Source organism: Acinonyx jubatus, chromosome B3 (assembly GCF_027475565.1).
Source record: "Acinonyx jubatus isolate Ajub_Pintada_27869175 chromosome B3, VMU_Ajub_asm_v1.0, whole genome shotgun sequence".
In the NCBI taxonomy this organism is placed as follows: Eukaryota; Metazoa; Chordata; class Mammalia; order Carnivora; family Felidae; genus Acinonyx; species Acinonyx jubatus.
This window is the reverse complement of record NC_069386.1, coordinates 64,501,088-64,523,067: the sequence shown is the minus strand read 5'-3', so window position 1 is coordinate 64,523,067 and position 21,980 is coordinate 64,501,088. Positions and strand designations below refer to the sequence as shown.

The following is a 21,980-nucleotide window of genomic DNA, read 5'->3' as shown; positions in this document are numbered from 1 at the left end:
GAAACCAGAAATTAATTATTTAGACTCAGATTAAATTTAAATTCAAAGTGCTTAACTCCGAATATGGAAATTGCTCAATTCATCAAATAGTTTTTTTTTTAATGCCACTTTGGATTTAGTTTAAATATTTCCTTCAATATAATCAATGAGCCGCAAGTTTATTAGTTTTTTCCTTAAAGTCGGTGGTGCTCAGGAATTTGAGACTGTTTTAACTGTTACAGTTGTAGTGGAACTTGTTCTTCCAAGAAAACTGAAGGTTAATGATTTTTGTCATATTGAGACTAAGACTTAACAATTGCTACAGTTGGCCTTTGTTGAGGTGGGGTTCTTTTTTCTCTGGGCCTTTTGAGGTATTCAGAATAGGTGACAATAGCATGCAGTTGAGAACATATGTAGAGAGACCCCTGTGGCTTATTGGAAAAAGTTGCTCCGTGCTGGTTGGGTGTTTGGAAAAAAAAATACAACCAGAGTTCTTTTATGTTCTGCTAGTTAATGAATGCATGAATGTCAAAATGGGCCAATGGCCCATTCAGGGGGCAAAGCCTTAGCAGCCCCCTTCTTTAAGAACACATCCTGAGATGCAAAATACATTTGCTTAACAAATTAAAATAATGAGATAATTCAATTAGCTTCTTTTTAAAAAAAGAAAGAAAAAAGGGTACATCGGGGATTATTGTAATACAAGAACAGGTCATACCGCACAAAAGAGAACAAACCAGTTTGAAATAATGTTAAAGAGACTAATAATGGAGGAATGCACACTGAATCATGCACTTGTGAAGAAATTTACATGAAATAATAATTTAGACTACATCTATTTTCAGTGAGCTAGAGCCAACATTTCACTTTGAAAGTTGAAATTAATTAAATGACAGAAAAATATAGTGGGCATCTCTATTTCCAAGGACTTCCTCATGCCTGTTAGTGCACGTAAGAAAAGAGGTCTAAATTAACATGTCGCTAGTTAGGGGTCTCTATTCTTGGTTTCTGAGCTCGGAATTATAGCTGAGTAAATCTTTCAGCTCATTAAAGATTGGAAAGTAAAAGTTTTACAGGACCATCCTCATCAAAGCTACTGAACCTCTTCTCTGCAGTTGGGGTAAAATCTGGATGAAGAGGGAAAATTTGTTCAAAGAGAAAGCCGAGGAGAATTTCCTTATGATACAAGGGAGGTGCAGGAAAGGCAAGGGAGGGGAGCAGAGAGAACGACTGGGAGACAAAGCCATTGGGAGAAACGAATGAAAGGGGCATGTTGTGAAAGAAGGTCATGGGGAGGAGGGAGAAAAATAGAGCACTTCGCAGAGAGTAAAAAGAAAGGGGATGATCTGAGACTGGGACAGAACAGTGTTCTGGCTACGTGCTCCAGAGCTGAACCAAGAGCTGTGGATGCAGGAATGGAGGCCACAGTGTGGAGACCCTGCACTGTGTCCCTCTCGCTTGAAAACTGGGGACACGTAAGGTCCGGAGAACTTAATGGACTCACTGAGGTTCAGCTAGCACAGAGGAGAGCTGAACTCAAAATGCGAGTTTTCCAACTGCTTGGCTGAGGCTATTTGATTCTTTTCTCCCTGCTACAAAGACATTCGCTAAAATTTTCAGTTGGCTGGAGAGTTCTGCACAAAGTCTTGAGTTCCTTTAACTAGATGAAAGCACTCTCAGTGTGGGGACAAGGTCTTGTGGTCGGTCTGTAGCCCCCTGCACAGCCAAGCCACCAGGGGGGCCCAGCAATCCCTGGTCACCCACAATTTTTCACCAGTGGCCACACTGCATGGTGGGTTCAGTTCAGGACAGGGAGGTGGGAGGCAAGGTATCGACAGGACAAAGCAGGAGATCCAGCAAGAGCTGTGGACACAGCGTTGGAGTTTCAAGGCACAGAATATAGGTGGTGAAGGAGACAGTCGGCTTGAAGAGAAAGGTGCCAAATCTTCTCTACTCGGAAAGGCTGGGGGAGCAGGAAGTTTTAAAAACAAAGAGAACAGCACTTTGCTTCTCCATATTTCCTCCCCCTCTGATGCTGGGTATACTGATGGCAGAGGTTGTGTGAGATTGATATGCCACTGGTAGAGGGGATAACAATTTTAGCAAAGTCTTCATAGTGCTGTGGGAAAAGCACAGCACGGGGGACAAGCAAGGTTGGGTTCTGGTGGCAGGCTGACCTTGAGTTAATCACTTCCCTCTCTGGGCCTCAGTTTCCTCACTGGTAAACACAGCAGCTGAATTCTCACAGGTTCTGCTGTTCTGTGGTGTTGACTTTGACTACTGAGGGGCTGCAAATAACATGGAGAGGCCTGCTTGTAAAGCAGTTGTTGAAATCTTTATTTTCGGCCAGGAGGGGCTGGGCATGAAGGAAGACGGAGGGAAGAAACCAAACAGGTGAGCTAGTGGGGAGCAAGCTGTTTGCCTGCCATCCATGTGCTCCTGCCCTGCCTTTCTAACTTGCTACTCTAACCAAACAACCCTTCAGTTAAAAATGAGAAACCCCTCCCCTCACACTCACTCGACTTCCAAATTAAAAACATTTTACAGGTTAGTAAATCTCCAGCTGAGGTGATGTAGCAAAGAACAGCTGTGAAGTAATTTTGATAATGATGAGAATAATAGCCGCATGGCAAGGTTCAGGGCTTTGCTGTTGCAGCTTCAGTGCTCCTGAATAGATAAAAGTGATTAAATACTCCTGATTATCCCTGACCAATATGTAATGGATTTACAGCCCTTTCAATTAGTCAGTATTTGCTTAGGACTCATTATTTTGTCTTTGGTTAAGTAATCAGCCCAGAGACTGCATGTTCTGTCTAATTCCTCTGAGCCGAGTCAGTGCAGGGCCCTGACCTTTGAAATGGCCATGGCTGCAAGGCAAGAATAACCACTACCACGGCAGCCTCGTTGGTTCTCCCGTCTAATCCTGACACCACGGGCCAGATCGATACACCTTAGTTTGCTACTAATGTCCTTACATCAAAATGGCCGATTTAGGAATGTGAATTTATCTCTCCCCCCTCCCTGCCGCCACCCCACCCCTTGCCCTTTGTAGCCCAGCTGGAAGAGCAGATCAGCAGTCACCACCATAAATAAAAGTGGAACCTTGTCCTGGACCCATGACACTGTAACTAATGTCATTCAGCATGGCAACACACAAGTTAGAGAATCAAAGAAGACCTTCGGTTTTCAATGCGCTACTCTATATTTAAGCATTTACCTAAATAGAATGGCCTGAAAACAATATCATAGCAAGACACTGCCTCTGACGTCTTTACCACTTTCCCAGAATCTCCAAACGAACAGTAAAACAGGAGTGCCTAGTTCCCTTGTAAAAATACATCGTGATTTTTTTGTCATGAGAGTCTTAGAGTCAATAGTGCACAGGGACACGTAAAACCCACTGCAGACAGGAGGACAGAGATAAACTGTTACTTTAAAAACGTTGCATGGTTGATCTCTTCCCAGAAGGGAATAGGGTTAGCTTCTAAGAAAAGGGACTTGAAGAGCTAAAAAAGAATCCTTAATCTCCACCTTACAAACAAAGGCTCTGGAGCACCTATAGCCCTTCTGTGTTTGTCACATAAACACGTGCCATGTTTGCAAGCTGCTCCAACGATTACACTTGCACCTGATACCATGAGCTTGGACATGCAAGTGGCAAGGTGCTTTTTTTTTTTTTTTTTTTTTTTTTTGCCTCCTGGAGGAGATGGCTTTCGTTAAGACTGTAATCAGCCGTGTGCATGGGTTTGTGAGCTCCTTACAGCCATTTCCCTTGTCTGCAGTTGCCTAATCTGAAGCTGCCCTCACACCTTGTAGCACAAATAACAAGTTTGCTCGCATATACTGTTGAGGGCCCTAGACCATATTGAATAAGGTCTGTGCCTGGCTTAGGAAAACCCAAATCTCCTCCTTTCTAGAGGCTGTTCTTTGGATGGTGAAGGCTGACAAAATCTTAGCTGCTCTGTTAGTCATCAGATTTCAAGAAAGGGAAAATAGGCACCTGATTTTTAAAAAATCTGTATCAACCTGTAAAGTTTGCTAGGAGAAGGCAAAGCAAGCAAAAACGCTTTCATCTTGACTTACTGTGAGATGCTGGAACAGCCAAGCTCTCATGATATTTGTTGCTACTTTGGGGAAAATGCCTCTTTTCTTCTGACGTTTTTTGTCCTTGTCTGGATCATCATCGTCACCTGTGCCAGGTGAGGCTACACTGTTGTCTAAACCATCCCCTGGCAGAAAAAAAAGAAAAAGAAGAAAAAACACATTAGAGGCAACACAGAAAGGGTGCCAACAACAATGTGCAGCTGATGATGAGCTCAGCTCAGCTTGTTGAAAGAAATCCATTAAGCGGGTATATTCTCTTTCATTAAAGTATAATTGGAGACACAAATATGTAAAAGACAAAATTAAACCAGGCCTCTTCAAATGTTAATTTTGTGTGTCTCACACTCGCCCATATCATTAATTCAATTATAATTGTGCGCTTGACACAGTGCAGTAGCTCTTTGTCAATTATGGAATCCAATGTGGGAAAACCGCCATCAGAAAACCCATTCGGTGAAAATCCACTCCCATGCCCATAGTGAACACATACTGTAGGGTAATCAAGTTAAATGTTCTGTAGTCTATATATTCCAGGCTGCCTGCATAGGTGACAGTAACTGTGTCACTGTTCATTGCACATAACACACTGCCTGCTCAGCCCCTCCTAGAACTGTCACCTCCTAAGCACGCACATTCACACACTCCTCAGATGACCCTGCATTCGGCATTTGCATGGCATGAAAACTTTTAGCTCTCTGCACCACTGATCATGCTCATTATCATTTATACACACACACACACACACACACACACACACACACACACGAAGGTAGGGTGCTCACTTAATCAGAAGTTTCTATCAACATCTTTCTCTTCTGTGCTTTTCTCCGGCATTAATTGTGCATTAGCAAAAATCATTTACTTTTAACAGTCATAGTTATTTTTTCTTGCCCTCCAGCAAAAATGCCTTGAAAGCCTGCCTGGAGGGCATCTAAATTATGTATCTGAAAAACTCTTCTGGCAAGGCATTGCAGGACCCCTACTTTCTTAAAATTCATACGAGCACGTCTTCCTGTTTTTGGGAAGGCATCAATCAAGAGCAGCAATATATGCCATATCCCTACATTAATATTTGAACTAATAACTTTAAAAAAAGGAAAGAAACAAGATCCGACTTGTGGCATAATCAAATGCAAAATAAATGAAGAATACGGGGACAGCGCTGGGGCTTTATAGATGGCTGTGTTTTCCTTGCACATCATTAGCCTGGAGCCACACGAAAGAGGAAAACAGAGAAGTGGAGAGTTTATGCTCCCTGCTGGTGTTTAAGAAGCTGGGGTCCTGGAAGGACATCTGGGAATTGCACTGAGATGGGGGTTTTTGTAATTTAAGAATAGACATTCATTAGCAGTAAATGCCATAAATCCCATGCTAAGTAAAAACCTTGTCCAAGAAAGCCTAAAACAATAAACTCTGTGCTCAATGTAGCCTGAGCTAGACGTTCCGCAGCTTCCCGGGGAATGTTATAGATCCACCAACTCATTCCCAGACCCGTTCCTTCCTCTTGGACTGGGCCACACCAGCATGTCCTGCCCACTGGGCCCCTCCCCTTCTAACTTCTGGGTCTGCTCCGTGGGCTTCCCTGTACCTGTTCTTTTCCTTCCTCACCAAAAAAAAAACAAAAACAAAAACAAAAAAAACAAAAAAAAAAACCCTTCAACCTTCTTTGACCAGAAAAGCAGAAAAGCCACAGCAAAGAGCTGGCAGATTAATTTTATTGACATTTCCATTTTCACTGCAATGTGATACCCTCCATCACATGGAAGAGATGACCCTCACTATTTACAGACTGACAGGCCACTTCATTACAACCACCCTGCCCCAAGGCAAAGCAGCTCCCTTCCATCTGCCCAAACACTAGAGCATGACCCCGAAGTTGCTGTTCTCTTTTTCTTTGCCGTCTGTTATGATAAAAAAAAAAAAAAAGAGTCAAAGGGACCCCAAATAGTCAAAGAACTAATCAGAGTACAAGGAAACAAAAGGCATTTGACTTTTGAATACTGAATATATGGAATCTAGTCTTCACCTACATCTGTCTTCATCTGCACACCCGTGTATACTAGGGGTCGCTTGCACAAGGAGACACACACACACACACACACACACAAGCTTGAGCAGGGACACGCGTACACGCTTTCCACCATGCCAAGGAACTGCTGCAAGGCAAATTCTCACCCACACTAATGGCTTCTGACTGCTCCCTGGCAACCCTAGCATTTTAACCTGGGTGGATGTGCTCTCCAAAATACAGACGCTGGAGCGATCTCATCAGCTGTTCATGTGACACAGATGGAGAGTGGCTATTAGGAGCCAGGCAGTGGGCCTTGGGGATCTGAGGTGCTGTTCTGTAGCCCGAGGCAATTTTGAAAAGCAGTACCCGGAGATGAGGAAAAAAAAACCCACACTGCAAGTCCAAGTTTGAAGTCAGTCAGTCTGTCTGTCTACCTACCGTGGATAAAGATATCTTTGTCTCTCAATGTAAAAATCTATGTGGGCTATCTGGATGTACACTGTGGATAATGTATGTATGGAATGGCTCTTCCTTCAATGTCTTCCAAATATAAAAACACACACTGTAAACAATGCCTGTGTGTATATATTTCTTCCTAAGCACATATGGTTTCTGTGTATATGTTTAAGCTGAAATTGTCAGGATTTTGTTAAAATCTCATTTAGCTTTTTTTGATAGATTTTTGAATATACTTATTTTAAAAGGTTAATGGCTTAATTGAAGGAAGTTCAACCAAAAAAAAAAAGGAAGAAAGAAAGAAAGAAAGGCATTTGTCTTTTTAACCCAATCAATGACCTTAAAAATGAGAGACGGAATTTCCACAGTGCATTTTCTCCTGTTTAAAAGCAAAGAGGGCTGGTAACACCTTCAAACTATCTAGCTAAAGAAAAAAAATATATAGATTGAGCATTCTTTGATGACTGAAACTGGAAAAAGGCAGGAGCATCACATGAATTTTAATATAAAGCAGTCCATTTTATGTATTGTAAAATATTTGAAATTGGATCCAGTGTTAACAAATAATTGTAAAGAAAAATGTGTCTGTTTTTATAATAAGTAGGTACTGGACATTAGATTTTTTAAATTAATATTAGTGTCGGGGGTGCCTGGGTGGCTCAGTTGGTTAAGTGTCTGACTTTGGTTCAGGTCATGATCTCGCGGTTCCTGGGTTCAAATCCCGTGTCGGGCTCTGTGCTGACAGCTCGGAGCTCAGAGCCTGAAGCCTGCTTCGGATTCTGTGTCTCTCTCTCTGCCCCTCCCCTGCTCACGGTCTGTCTCTCTCTGTCTCTCAATAATAAATAAACATTTTAGAAATAAATAAATAAAAATAATATTAGTGTCTGTACTTCCTTAAAGAGCAGAATTTCCCTCTCCAAACAACACAATAAATAACATTTTTTTTTTTTTGCTCCAACGGACTGTGAACCAACTCCAGTGTGGAGGAATAAGAGCATAAAGAAACAGTTCGAAAGAAAACTGTGTGATCTGCAACCTAAAATAAAATTGTGCAGATGATGCCCGAGTTAGTGACTCTTAAAGTCAACATCATTTTCTTGTTTTAAGGCTGTGTGTAAGATAGTTGGCAATCCTTGGCACCTGTGCCACATGAGTTTCTGTGCCAAAAAGGCTATATACACCAGCACAGATGTGTGAGTCAAAGGAGGTGTATGAGGTGATAGCGTCCATCTCAGCATCTGAAGTTAAGATTCAAAAGTGTGGAATCCTGAGGGCAGGAACTGTTTTTTGTTTATCTTTTTATCCTCAGAGCACACCTCTGTGTCTGACCTGGAGCAGGAACCCAGTGATTGTCTGTTGGGTGAGTGAACAGCTGAACTCACACATGAACTTATTCGAGGACCCTCTCCTCTTTCTGACAATCCCAAACTGGGGCAAGTGCGCTCATTATAGTGCCTAAGGGGCTGGGTTGCCTGTGTGCACACAGCCACTTCTAACATGCCAGGAATGGTGCTTCTTAAAAGAACTCCGGGTGCATTGGGGCCTTTTTGAGGGGCTGAACCACCAGCCATCCCACTAGGATTGCCACCTCTCTGATTGTGAAAAACCACAGCAAAAAATAATTTAATTCTTCTTCTAAAAGGTTGCTAATCCCTTCTCTAAGGGCACAGTCTAAATCGGGGGCAAAGATACTCAAAGAGTGGTGCATTACTTCAATGTATTGTGGGTGACCATGGAAAGAAATATTTAAGGCCTATAGATAGACAACTCAGAAGTGGATTAAACCATCAGGGGAGATTGTTAAAAACACAGGTCTCTAGGCCTTATCCTATATTTATAGAATCAAAATATCCCAGGGCAGGGACAAGGAATTTATATTTTTAACAAGCTCCTTGGGTTTGTTTATACAACCAGCCTAGCATTGGTTCTCAAACTGGCTTTTGGAAGCCACTGAACTAGATGACCTTCTAATTTGAAAGAAAATGCAACCTAAAGGACAGGTAGGTAGTCACAAGTCTATTCTACTCCCATACATGGGGTCAGTGGTCATGGGGAGCAACTACAGTGTGGCCCGGGCCTTACTCACTACAGAACACTCACTATGTTCTCTATCACATCTACTGGCCAACAGAATGTAGCCCCATCCTGACCTTCTGGTGATGAGAGATAAAAAGGAAGAAAAAGTTCTAGAACACTGGGTCTCAGAATATGGACCGGCAGCTTTAGCACTGGCAAAGAAATGGTGAGCAATGCATATCCCTGGACCCTCCCAGACCTACTGAATTTGAGTCGCCGGAGTGGGGTCTAATAATCTGAATGTTACCAAGTGTTCCAAGTGATTTTAATGACCACCCAAGTGTAAGAAGCGCTGCTGAAGAACACATTGAAGACCCCCTAAACCTGCTACCCTTGGCGGTTGCTGTCTGAAGGCCTGACTCTAATCCCTGGGTCTTCTTCCTGTTTTAAGACTCTGAGGTATTTTGAGAGCATCTGTGGCTGGATTTACACCCAGGCTCTGGAGGAAATCACACATACTTTCCACAGCTGAGCATACTGTGCTCAGAACAGGGCACTGCTCTGGAAAGCAGCCCCAATCTACACCTACCTAAAGACCAATACTGAGACAGTGTATTAGTTGTAGGAAGCTAAATCCTGGGATATCCATGGTAATGGGTATCCAGGTACAGGCAAAATCCATATCCATAGCTGTGTATCCAGTGAATCCTCAGATGATTCTAAAGCAGAAATTCCCAATCCATACAACTGTAGGTCATAAAAACTACGCAGGCAAAAGGACATCACTTCCTTTCATTGGCACATTGTCTTATTCCATTTAGCCAAAAATCTATCTATATTTTAGGCATCCATTTCTTGGCTTGGAATAAAGCAATGATATCAACAGTGATGATGTGCCATGATGAGTCTGATATCACCAGGATGTGGCCCTCTTGCCCTATCAGAACTACAATGCAGCAACCAAGAAGGTCCATCGTCTTATACCTTTCTACTTACTCCACTCCTCTCCATAAACAAAACAAAAACAAAACAAAACAAAACACAGACTTTTGCCAGTGAGAAAAATGAGGCCAGGAGTTTAGGTGGTGTCTCAAGATTCCACAGCTATGTGTGGTCTAGAATGAACTAGAATCCAGGTAACTTCAAGTCCAGTATTATGGCCACTGGTATTCTCACATTAATATTGTAAGTTATCTTTCACTTTTTAAAGCATTACTTCATTTGAACCCTGTTATCAGTGACAGATCTAAGCAAGGTTTGATCCCACAGGTAAAATTCTAAGTGCAGAGAAGAGATTAGATATAGGGCCCAGGAGTTGGGACTGAGCTAGAGTTGGTCTGGGCTAGTCCAGGTTCAAAGAGAAATGTACAAACTTTTCTCCCAAAAGTAAGCCAGTGCCTGAAGGGCTTTGGATATACTCAGTAGAGCAACAGACTTTGGGACGCAGGATTTCTCCGAACAGGTTTCTTGTCATCCGAGTGGAGACACCAGACTGACCTTCAGGGCTTAGAGATGGCTACAAATATTTGAGAACTGACTGTCCACACAGTAAGGATCTCAGGAGCTCTGTGCAGCGCTATTAAACACTTCACAGAACTGTGATTAAGACAATATAGCCCCCTGCCTCAAAGTCACTTTTTTAAAGCTAGAATAAGGTTGCTACGACATTTGCCGCAACGTCAATTAACAAACATCTAAAACTGACCTCTGAATCTTGTATCAGGACAAGTAAATACGCATGTTGGTTGGTAGCATTTGGAGCTCTTTTGAGTAAGTTGGTGATGCATTATTTAATTCTCCCTCCACCAAGTTTTAGACCAGGTTTCATAGTTAAATACATTCACACAAAATATATACTGTAAAAAAGAAAGACGTCTCATCTGAAAGAACATGGCTTCACACCCCCTATTTTGCTAAACAGAAATGCACTACGTTCATTATCATTTTCATTGTGTGCAATGGAAATCCACTAATTTCATACACACACACACACACCCTTTCTAAACAATCTATTTCCAGGAATTAGGTATATTCATGAATACATAGATATTTATGTTTGTGATCATAAACCTATATGTATATAAACTGTATTGTATCTTTTTCAAATAAATCACCAATTTGTACACAAGTGTCCAAATATATTTATAGATGAACTGCATACTTTGGCCTGTAATGATACACGTGTGCGTGCACGCACACACACACACAAATTTACAGAGTTCTTAAGATGGTGTTATTTAATGTTAAATAGAGTGGTCTCTTTTCTACCCATTTCTCTATCTCTAGAATACAGGCCCCTCTTCTTTATCAATACGGCTGTCGCATTCATTATCTTCATTATCACAAGTCCCTCTCACTGGGCACTTGCAGTGTTCCAATCCTCGTGTAATTTTCACAGCAAATGAATGAAATAACTATTACCAATTCCATTTTACAGATAAGAGAACATAGATTCAGAGAAATTAAGTGACTTGTCAAAGGTCACATAGTTAGCATGTGGCCCAGCGTGCTAGTCGTCCAAAGCCCACACTCCCGTCTTCTATCCTCTCCCTCAACCTGCTCAGAGGACGAGAGAATGAAAAGGGAATCTTGCTTCTGGATAAGCACTCACTGCCCCAGAAACAAACTCCAAGGGTAAGGCCTTGTATATGTAACACTGATGTTCCAAGGGGACAGTGGGTGACAGCACATTTAAAATATAAATGGGGGCACTGGGTGGCTCAGTCAGTTAAGCATCTGACTTTGGCTCAGGTCTTGATCTCATGGTCTGTGAGTTCGAGCCCCCTAGTGGGGCTCTGTGCTGACAGCCTGGTTGCGTGTCTCCCTCTCTCTCTGCCCCGCCCCTGCTCATACTCTTATCTCTCAAAAATGAAGGTTAAAAAAAAATTAAAAGTAAACGTGAACCACGAAACAAGCAGATGCATATTTTACCCAAACAGGTATAGCCATTATCTATAGATAGGATCGTTATTGATCCCTGTGGATGTAAATGTCTAATTAATTATAACTTTGAAATAGAAGCATCTGTGGAATTTCAAAGACTTCTCTGAGCCAAGGGATCATTCAAGATTCCACGCCTTCAGTCCTTTCCCCTTGGCTCGGGTTGTCCTTTCTCTTCATTTTTTACTCCCCCTCCTTCCCAGTCTTGTCAAGGCAAACTCCTAGTCAGCCTCCACAACCCAATGAAAAAGGAACCTCTTTTGCAAAGCTTTCTCCAGTTCCCAAGACAGAGTTAGTACACTATGCTTTCTACTTCTTCAGCAGTTTGTTCTTGCCTGTTATATACACTTTGTCTTTTGCGATTTATATTTTCAGTCATTTCTCTGTCCTCCTTGACTGTGAACTTTCCCAAGGCAGGGGCTGTGTCATTTCTGATGCCCAAGCCCCGACACGGGGTAAACACTCAAATGTTACTGGAACGGACGCATGGGTAGCAAGATCCTTGAGACATCTTATTAGGACCCGATGAGAATGTAACCTTTGAGGAAACTATCCATGAAGGAGATCCCTTGGCTCTGGTAACTTGTTCTAGGAGCCACCATGCCGTGGGCTCCATCGTTCCCTGTGAGCACTGGGTATCATGGTATCGTGCCCAGTGTTTTACTGTTTGCATACGTGTGTGGTCCTCCTCAGAGATGCTCCTTACGTGTCTGAGACATGCGTCAGCTACTATTTATGAAAACTCCATCTCACACTTGCCCTATTCCAAACGGGAAGAGAGTGCTGGGAGACAGCGGGCTCTGCACTGCCCAGGCTGTTCAGATTACTCAGAGCGTTACTGCTAAAGATGAAGTATTAGGTAGCTGTGGAACTGTAACACACAGTACTTTGTGAACCCATTCCCTATGGTCATTTCTTTATTTTTTTTCTCTCAATATAATACTTTGGAAACAGGATTAAAATATTCGGAGAGGCACAAAGTTATTTTCTTTTGGGGACTACCTTCCAGGAGTTTAATTTAGGACATCCCACTGAGAAACCTGCATCAGGGTTTCAAATGAGGTGAAGAAGAAGAAGAAAAAGAAAGAGAAGGAGGAGGAGGAGGAGGAGAAGGAGGAGGAGGAGGAGGAGGAAGAAAAGCTGCCTTTGCCTAGTTCTGTTCTCGATGAAAGCCCTGCAAACCTCGCTTTCCAAGAACCATCCACAAAGTCAATCTTTTCGCACATGCCATTTACCTTTTTTCACGTCAGATCAGGTTGGGGGAAGGGAAAGCTGAAGACCCAGAAATGTGGGGAGGGTAAGGGGCCAGAGGTGGGGTGAGGGGCCAGCAGTGAGACCTGCTAATTACTGATCTCTTTTACTCTCCTGCTGTGCTTAACTGTCTGGACACGTTAAAGTGAAATTTTTCTGTGATTTTTCAAGTGACTAGTTCATGGCCCACTAGCATGGAGGGAAGCAGAAGAGATGAAATGCTTTCGTTTACATGCAACATTTACTAACTGTGTGGGTTTCCGACATTAAAGAGAGGACAGTGACCCAGGCCACCTTTTTCACACTCAAAAGAGCACTGAAAAAACAAGTCTTCATCGGCTTACCTCAGGCTTCCCTGGTCCTGAACACCCTCCCCCCGGGGTTGGAGCAGAAAGGGGAAAACAGAGGGGATTTTATGCTCCTTTCTCTTCAACTTTTCAGGCGGTATAAGCAGCATTTAGCAAATTCAGCCCCAAATGGCTCCAAATGCTCAGAGCTGCAGGGGCTCCTTCTTTGTTATCCTCCCTCTATTTACACAGGATTTATGCAGGCTCTCCACTGAAGAGACCTAAAGCACTTCCATTCTCACTGGCTCTCCCCCGCTTGTGGCCCCGGCGGCTTCACCCAGGCCTGCCCCGGGGGATTTCTGTACCCTGGAGAAGGCCACAAACTGCTCCCTAACTGGGTGATCCGGAGCCGACCGGGTGGTGGGGGCAGCTGCGGCGCGGGGGCCTGTGAACAGGAGCTCACCTTCCAGCAGAGGACCGAAAACCCAGCCAAGGCTATGCAAACGCGTGTCCAGAGACAAACAACATGCACTTTAAAATATGCATCTATACGATATAATGCAAAGTGGTGGGTGAAAAAAAAAATTCAGACTGCAGCTTGGATGAAAACCACTTCACCCACTGGTTGGAAAAATAAAGTGTAAAAACAGACAGATGGACACATATGTAAATGTGGCTGTGTTTTAGGCTTTAGCTGGCAACGTGAGTGTCGTAGTATAGTTTTGCACGCCTGTATTTTCCATATCATGTTGAATCCTGTTAACTGTTGAACAGAAACATCCTCATACTGGTCCTTGACCAAATCAGTCCCCTCAATTTACCCGTCAGGAGCCATAAAATGGCTTTGTTTATTGACTGGAACCCTCTAATCCTTGAGAGAGCATAAGTGAAAGAAAGCTTCCAATAGTCTTTGCCTATGCTTCACTTAAGTTGGTTCCCCTCGTTCGAAATATGTAACTTCACTTGAAATTTTTTGAAATGTTTCAAGAAAGGACATTTATTCTCCTAACTTTCCACAGAATTCTCTAAAGGATATTGACTGAACCTGGTAAGAAAGTATATTCCTTTGCCATTATAATTCAGCAGATTGCTTAATCTCTGCGGTAGAGCATACAAGAATGTACTTTTTACTCAGTTACCGGACAAGCACATATAAAAATACAGAGTAGGTTCTGAAGTTATTCACAGTACATCGTAATAAAGCTCTTCTGGGCACTCTAATGATTCATTTTTAGTGATCTCTCCAATGCCCTTCCCCACAGTGAACACTCAGATTTTATTAAGGTGGAAAGCAGGGACAAATGTCCACTCGAGTCCCAGCTCTCAAATTTGAGTCTCCTTGCACTAACTACCTACAGCTAAAGCTTTTCTAATGTTCTGTTCACCTCCCTGGAGTGGTGTTTCAGCTAACAGAGTCCACAATCTTTCAGCCCTGAACACACAAGGCTGCCATCTTCAAGTCATCCTGGGAATGTGCCAGATACCATCATCTCCCTCCTGCCGTACAAAGAACCAGAAAGAGAGACCAAGAGAAGACCAAGCTGATCATGTTACCAAGAGCCCAGAATGCGCCTCTCAGAAGGTTAATCTTTGAACCAGTAAATGTTATAATTAGGAGCCTTGAAGTCGGGCTGAGGCTGGCCACTGAAAGAGAGACCCTAAAAGAGAAAGTATGAACGGAACACATTTCTTTCACCTAACGGTAGACACAAAGGTCATGATTTTTATGGGAAATGGCACAAAAATGAGTTGTTATGATATATGACTCCCTTTCCCACATCTCCTACAAAAGAAAAAGGGTGTCTGGGGAGAGATGTCTTCCCAATTTCACTTAGCTATGTTTCAGTACAAATTGTGAAAATTATGCAAATAGCTATTTTGGCACCTTTGCTAGAGGAAAACATTATTAAATTATGCTCTAAGTATTTTGTCTGCGTTAGTAATTACTCTCATGTAACTGTAAATATAAATAGCTGTTATTCTGTTTAAATTTTTAATCATGCAAAATATTGTCACACAAAATGTCCTTCTGTTGCAGTCTAACTGGGATTTTCTTTTTTAAAATATCCATATTTAACTGAAGTGGACTATTTTTAGCATTGTAAAGTGTTTTCGTAAAGATAGCTGGCTAACATCTCTGAATCAACAGGTCTTTCAAGGAAAGATACGGCCTTTGTATTTGCGAAAAGCGTTTCCTACGAAAGGCCTTTTATGTAAAACACACGTTCAACATTTTATACTAAAACTAGAATATAGTTAGTCTGCTTCCAAGGATGTATTGACCACATCAAGCCTGTATTTTCAGTACATGCCGCTAATATCCTCATCTTACCATTAACTATAGGGTTTTATCTCTAATGGTCTCTTTTAGCATACTTTACTATGAACTGAAATGTTAAATATCAACCAGTAATAAAATCTGGTAGGAGGAATAACAAAAAACATAATTTTATGTGGCAGAAGTGATTTCATTCAATTTTTAGGATCCGTACGCCAATATCTCATTTGCTGTCCAAAAGAAAAATAGGGACAATGCGTTTTTCTGATGTCAAACAGTTGATCAATTTGAATTCTTACTCTGCTGTCTCTCTGTGAATTTCTATCAGCAGACACTATTTTCAAACAGCCGGACAACCAAAACAAAAAGACTGATTATTTCCCACTTTCGTGATTATTATAAAATGAAAACAGAATATTTTAATAAAAGTGCAACTTTGCAACTGATATTGTTAATGCAAAAAGAAATTCTTTACCTTAAGAGAAAAGAGAGCCACCTAGGTAATAATAGCAGTAATAATAATAATGCTCGCTGAGACCACTAGATTCAGATACCTATCAACACTCCCTCTGGGATATTTTTAGGAAGCCAGTCATAGCTACATATAGAAAAAAGAACAATAGTACCTATGAAGTTGATAGCTGGCGTTAGGTGAATACTTTTCAAATCATCAACACATCAGAATTGGAGAATATTTGTTAATTATTTTTAAATTGCATTTTTATTTTTCAAAGAATATTTTCACACATCTTTGGATTTTTGCTTAAGAAGTTTATAAACTAAATTACTAACATTTAAAAAGTAGCTCCTGTCCATTTAGGCATTCCACTTATTTTGATTTGATGGTTTTAAATAAATCTATTACTATGATTTGAGAACAAGCAGGTAAGTTTTTGTAATGTAGTGCAGGGATCTACCACATATATGTAATAGCCCTAAAGGAAATAAATAATATGCCTGCTTAATAAAAATAATCTAAAATAATATGAATTGATTATTTTTCATATAGCCTATGTACCAAAGAACTACAGACACAGGGTCCTTTAAAAGTGTACTAAAATAAAATAAAATATCTTTTTAAAGTAGGCTCCACACCCACTGTGGGGCTTGAACCCATGACTCTGAGATTAAAAGTCACATGCTCTACCAACTGAGCCAGCCATGCGCCCCTAAAAGTATACTTTGAATGGAGAATGACTACTACCGGGTATGGGGTTTCTTCAAGGGTGATAAAAATGTTCTAAAATTGGTCATGGTGATATTTGCACAGCTCTATGAATGTAAATTATATAGTATGTGAATTATATCTCAATAAAGGTCTTTTTTAAAAAGAACACATTTTTACCCCCTTATACAAAAAAAGCATGCCTCAAAAGATATAAAATCCTCGCAACAGAGTTTTGAAGGTGTCATATATGTTTCTGAATTACTTTAAAACAATGTGATTTTAAGGCTACTTACTGATGTCTTCTCAGCACCTTGCACGTGGACAAATGTATGTACTCAAAGACACTCGGGGTGAATTTTATACTGTTTATGTTTCAAAGATATCCTTTAATGGAAAGTCAATTGATCTTTTTTTGTAATTTAAAAAAAATTAAGTTTTATGTATTTTGAGAGAGAGGGAGGGAGGGAGGAAGGGAGACAGGGAGGGAGAAAGAAAGAGAGTGCACACGCACAAGCAGGAGGGGGGCAGAGAGACAGAATCCCAAGCAGACTCCACAGTGTGCGCACAAAGCCTGATGTGGGGCTCGATCCCACGAACCATGAGATCATCTCATGAGCTGAAATCAAGAGTCAGACGCTTAACTGATTGAGCCACCTAGGTGCCCTAGAAAGTAGATTGATATTTATACTGAAACTAACCCTCTATACTGAAATTAACTACTCTCAATCCATTGCATTATAGCACAACCCTAGCTCAAATTATTTACCTCTTTCAAAGCTTACTTTAACTAGCAGCATAACTCCAGATGACTTACGCACATATACACCATTCCTACATTTCTTTCACATTTGTTCTACATAAACTTCTTCAAGTCAGGAAACCACATTTTTTAGTTTTTTCATATTATTCTTAGAACTTGGGAGTATGGTACGTGTCTAACCTTTTATTGAATGAATGGATGGATGCCTTTCCAATCCCTTGGAATATGCTGTATTCTTTGTAAGTTTGTATCTAAAACTTGGAAATAGAAACTACTTAGCATATTGGTCTCTAAGAGTTGAAAACTGCCCATAGAGTTGATGTTTCATAAATTTCTTTTCTTTTTTAAAAAAATTTTTTTAAATTTCCTTTTTTTGTTGTTTTTAAGTAATCTCTACACCCAACATGGGGCTCAAACTCATGACCCTGAGTTCAAGAGTCACATGCTCTACTGACTGAGCCAGCCAGGTGCCCTGATGTTTTATAAATTTCAAAGGCACTAACTTGTAAGAAATGCTGTCTAGAAGAAGCAACTTTACTGAAATAAACAATTAACATCAGAGGTAACCCACATTTGGAAAAGTAACGCACACACCTGGTTCATCTTTCCTTTTCTGAATTTCTGACTTTGTTCTATTTCCTTGGGCAGCTGTACTATTTTGTGTGTACATTAGATGCTCATATCTGACATATTCCTCATCCCTCTGTCCCTCTTCCCCTCCCTGTATAACCACAGAGACACATGTCCTCGGGGAAAAGTGGTGACGTGATCAAAGAAGCATGAGTTGGCGAGTAACAACAAAGATTTTGTATTGAATTTTCAAATCTATTTCTTACAGGTTGAATGTGATCTTGGTCAAGACATTAACCTTCTGAACCTCAGTTTTCCTCATCAACGAAATGGGAAGAATTACACATACTCAATAGGTTAATTGTGAAAATTAAATAATAAGTAATAATTATTTATTAACTCTCTACCTCGTACCACATGCTTTACTCTTAGCGACCAGCTTAGAAACTTTATACATGACATCTAGCCTCACACAGTACCTCATATGGTCAAGGAGCATCAACAAATGTTAGTTATTTCTTAAAGTGAACTAGTATGAAAGGACAAACAAAATGTGGTACATCCATAAACTGAAATACTACTCAGCAATAAAAAAGAACAAACGACTGATACACACAACCTGTTACATCACATTATGAGTCATTAAGCCAAATGGAGGAAGCCAAACAAGAAACCACATGCTGTTTAATTCCAAATGTACTAGGTTCTAGAAAATGCTAACTAATACAACAAAAGCAGATCAGGGGTGGCCTGAGGACAGGTACAGAGGGAGGGATGGATGAAAAAGGAGTACAGGTAAACTTTCAGGTGGTGATGGCAATGTATAGTATCTTGATTATAATAAGTGCTAGTCTCATGAATGCATACAACTGTCAAGACTTGAAGTTGTATACTTTAAATGAGTGAAGTTTTTATATGAAAATTATACCTCAATAAAGTTGACAAAAATAATGTGAGGCGGATTATAGTTAAATCGCCATAAACCTGTTATTTGGCAGAGAACGGATTTTAGTGGAAAGCACAGCATGCAATATAGAGAGATGGGAGTGAGGATCCTCCCTGTTACTGCAATAAGATGCTGAATGGATGAAATGATTTAGGGCAGCATTTGAAAGACGCTGTTGAGAGAAGCTCAACATGATATTTATAAACCTATAGATTTATACTATTTTTGTAAAACTTCATGAAGATGTAAAGCAGATGGCCAAAATGCACTTTGTAGATTTTATTCAAAAATATTTTTCTCCAGGGGCACCTGGGTGGCTTAGTCAGTTAAGCATATGACTCTTGATTTTGGCTCAAGTCATGATCTCATGGTTTGTGGGCTCGAGTCCCATGTCGGGCTCTGCGCTGGCAGCAAGGAGCCTGCTTGGGATTCTCTCTCCCTCTCTCTGCCCCTCTTGCATGTGCATGCGCACCCTATCTCAATATAAATAAACTTAAAAAAAATATATTTATCCATTGGCCAAACCTCATTATGAGAAATACTGTTAAAAAACTATTCACGTTTCAAAAAAAAAGAAGTACCAATAATAATCCAAAAGGTAATAGAAATAATTATTATTAAGCTACTTTTAAAAACTCTTTTGGGGAATACAGTATTAACCCATTCCTCCTCATTTCAAGAAGGTCTCACACTGGAGATCTTAGTCAATCTCAGAGGAAAATGACACCACTCATGAGAGACTCTGAGCACCCTTACAATTAAAAGTGAATGGGAAATACAGAATTAATATTAACCCTTGCCAGACAGCTCCATACCTTGAGATAATCCCTGAACCCCTCATACAAATGGAGAAAGGAAGTAACATTTGGAGAACACCTAGTACGTGCCAGGTACAATAAGTATCACCACATCCATACGACAGTTCAGAGTTCAGTATTTTAATTATTATTATTTTCTGAAAGTGATGCCAGACACGATAAGAAACTTGCCTAAAGTCACATGGTTAGTCAGTAACAGACCTGGATCCTCAGCTAAAGTCTATGGGCTATACTTTTTCTTTTTTTAAAATCTATTTATTTATCTTGAGAGAGAGTGTGCATTCGGAAATGTGGGTGCACAGGCAGGGAAGGGGCAGAGAGAGAGAGAGAGAGAGAGAGACAGAGAGAGACAGAGAGAGAGAGAGAGAGAGAGAGAGAGAGAGAGAGAATCCCAAGCAGGCTCCAGGTTGTCAGTGTGGAACCTGACCTGGGGCTCAATCCCACGAACCATGAGATCACAACCTGAGCTGAAATCAACAGTCATACATTTAACTGAATGAACACCCCTCCCCCCGGGCACCCCAATGAACTATACTTTCATAGTTTCTTTTCCCATATGGAATGGAATTCATATTTTTACAAAGTAGAATGTTGGGGGGGGGGGGGAACAGTGTCTTATGGCTTTGCCCCTGGGTAAGTGGTGCTTACTAATGCCTGACCACGGCCAAGTGACTCATGTGAATTTTGAGATAAGTGGTATTTGGTTCATATCAGATAACCAAAAAGAGTTAGTTTCATTACATTCTTACTTTTTCCTTCCTTCTTTCATTTCTTTTTAATGACTCATTCACATGAAAATAAAATATGAAAGTACAGTCACCACTGTCTGAAAAACACGTTTGCTTAAGAAAAGTAATCTCTCCCTCAGCCTTCCAGAACTCATACTTCAAAATGGCACAAAAGCAAAAGGCCACATTTGCCACCACAGGGGAAATACTACCACACCTGATTGGCATCATCTCATCCCAGCAAGGCAAGGAGCTGTAAACCACACAACTGTCAGTTTACCATTGTACCCGCAACCCCCCCATGCTCTGTCATACAGACAGACCACTCAACTGGAGGGGCACCCGTGTGAACTTTATTATTTTTACTGATAAAGCAGAGTGGTAAAGATCATTGTTTAAGAGGAAGAGTTGCTCAACTGTTTCCCAGGAGGAAAAGGCAAGGGTCTGCCCTCTCACTAGGTTTATGCATATACCTGTGCAAGCCAGCCTATGAGAGAACTGGCCTCTTTGCTCTCAGACCAGATCTCAGAGCCGCCAATCAAAGAGCGGTCCCACCTTAATATGCTGATGCAGCGGATTTCCGGATCTTGATCACACTAGGCTAGGGAGTCATTCTTCTCCGTGATAAAGGCGGTGAACGCACTCTTGAGAAGATAACAAATTAAAAACCAGCTGACTCGACACCTTTTGAGTGAGGAATTCAGTGCTGACCCAGTACAACACAATTTCTATCAGCAGTCAGTAATCACTGAAGAGGTGACCGACTTCATTTCATAATTGTAAAACTATTCCTAACAGAGGGTCTTAGCATCACTAAATGTCCGACTTACATCACGCAGATCTACCAAAATTGGTAAGGACTTCCTCAACTATCTCTACCCTGAGTGTTACTTTATATTAAAATTTGAAGATTCTAAAGCAAATGAGAAATTCTCAAAAGTAGTGTATTATTTAAATGACCAGAAATAGGAAAAGAACTATATAACTTATAGGATTGTTCTATTTTGAAAATATATCTTATATCCATAGAACTCCCACTAAAAAGTAGTTTTTCTATAGTTAGTGTAATATTCTGGTAGAAAGTAAAGCTGACACCCTCTATACATCATCCACAAATACTAAAAAAATACCTACTAGTAGCTGTGAGACTTGTGTCCTAAAATTAGAAATGTGTGATCTTCGATAAAAATATCTTGTATTTACATTAGGGTTTTTCAGCTTTCAAATTACTTTTTCTAACTTTTGATCACCGTAACAAAATATAAAGGGTATATATACTATTATTCCCACTTAACAGGTAAAGCAAGTATGGTTAATAACATTTTGCTAATTCCTTGCTTTACCTAAAGTACTTTGCATTACTTAAGGCCTAGGAATATTCGGTTGAACCACCTGAAATTGCTAATATTTACCATTTTTAACCTACCAAAATGGCAATTTCATAAAGCAATATTCCCAATTTTACTATCAATCCTAACTTGGTTCTTTTGTTTCTTCTAGTCTTCAATTTGTTTTTAGCAATATGCCTCACTGGTACAAATCCCTCCAATTATTTTTGTCTTTTCATATCAAATAGATAAAAAGGCAAAGTGGAAATAAATACTAACAATGGAAGCCCTAACATATGAGAAGCCAGTAAAGTTATACCTTAAAACGTACCAACAATTA

General features: G+C 40.7%; 1 protein-coding gene across 7 annotated transcripts in view; it reads right to left on the bottom strand.

Annotated features, from left to right (window-relative positions):
- MEIS2 (Meis homeobox 2) overlaps window positions 1-21,980 on the bottom strand; it is a 207,524-nt gene that overhangs the window by 139,362 nt on the left and 46,182 nt on the right. For all 7 annotated transcript variants that reach the window (XM_053224192.1, XM_027066895.2, XM_053224193.1 and 4 more), the window contains one exon: window positions 4,063-4,208. In XM_053224192.1, coding sequence (XP_053080167.1) covers window positions 4,063-4,208 — 146 coding nt within the window. The remainder of the gene's footprint in view (window positions 1-4,062; window positions 4,209-21,980) is intronic.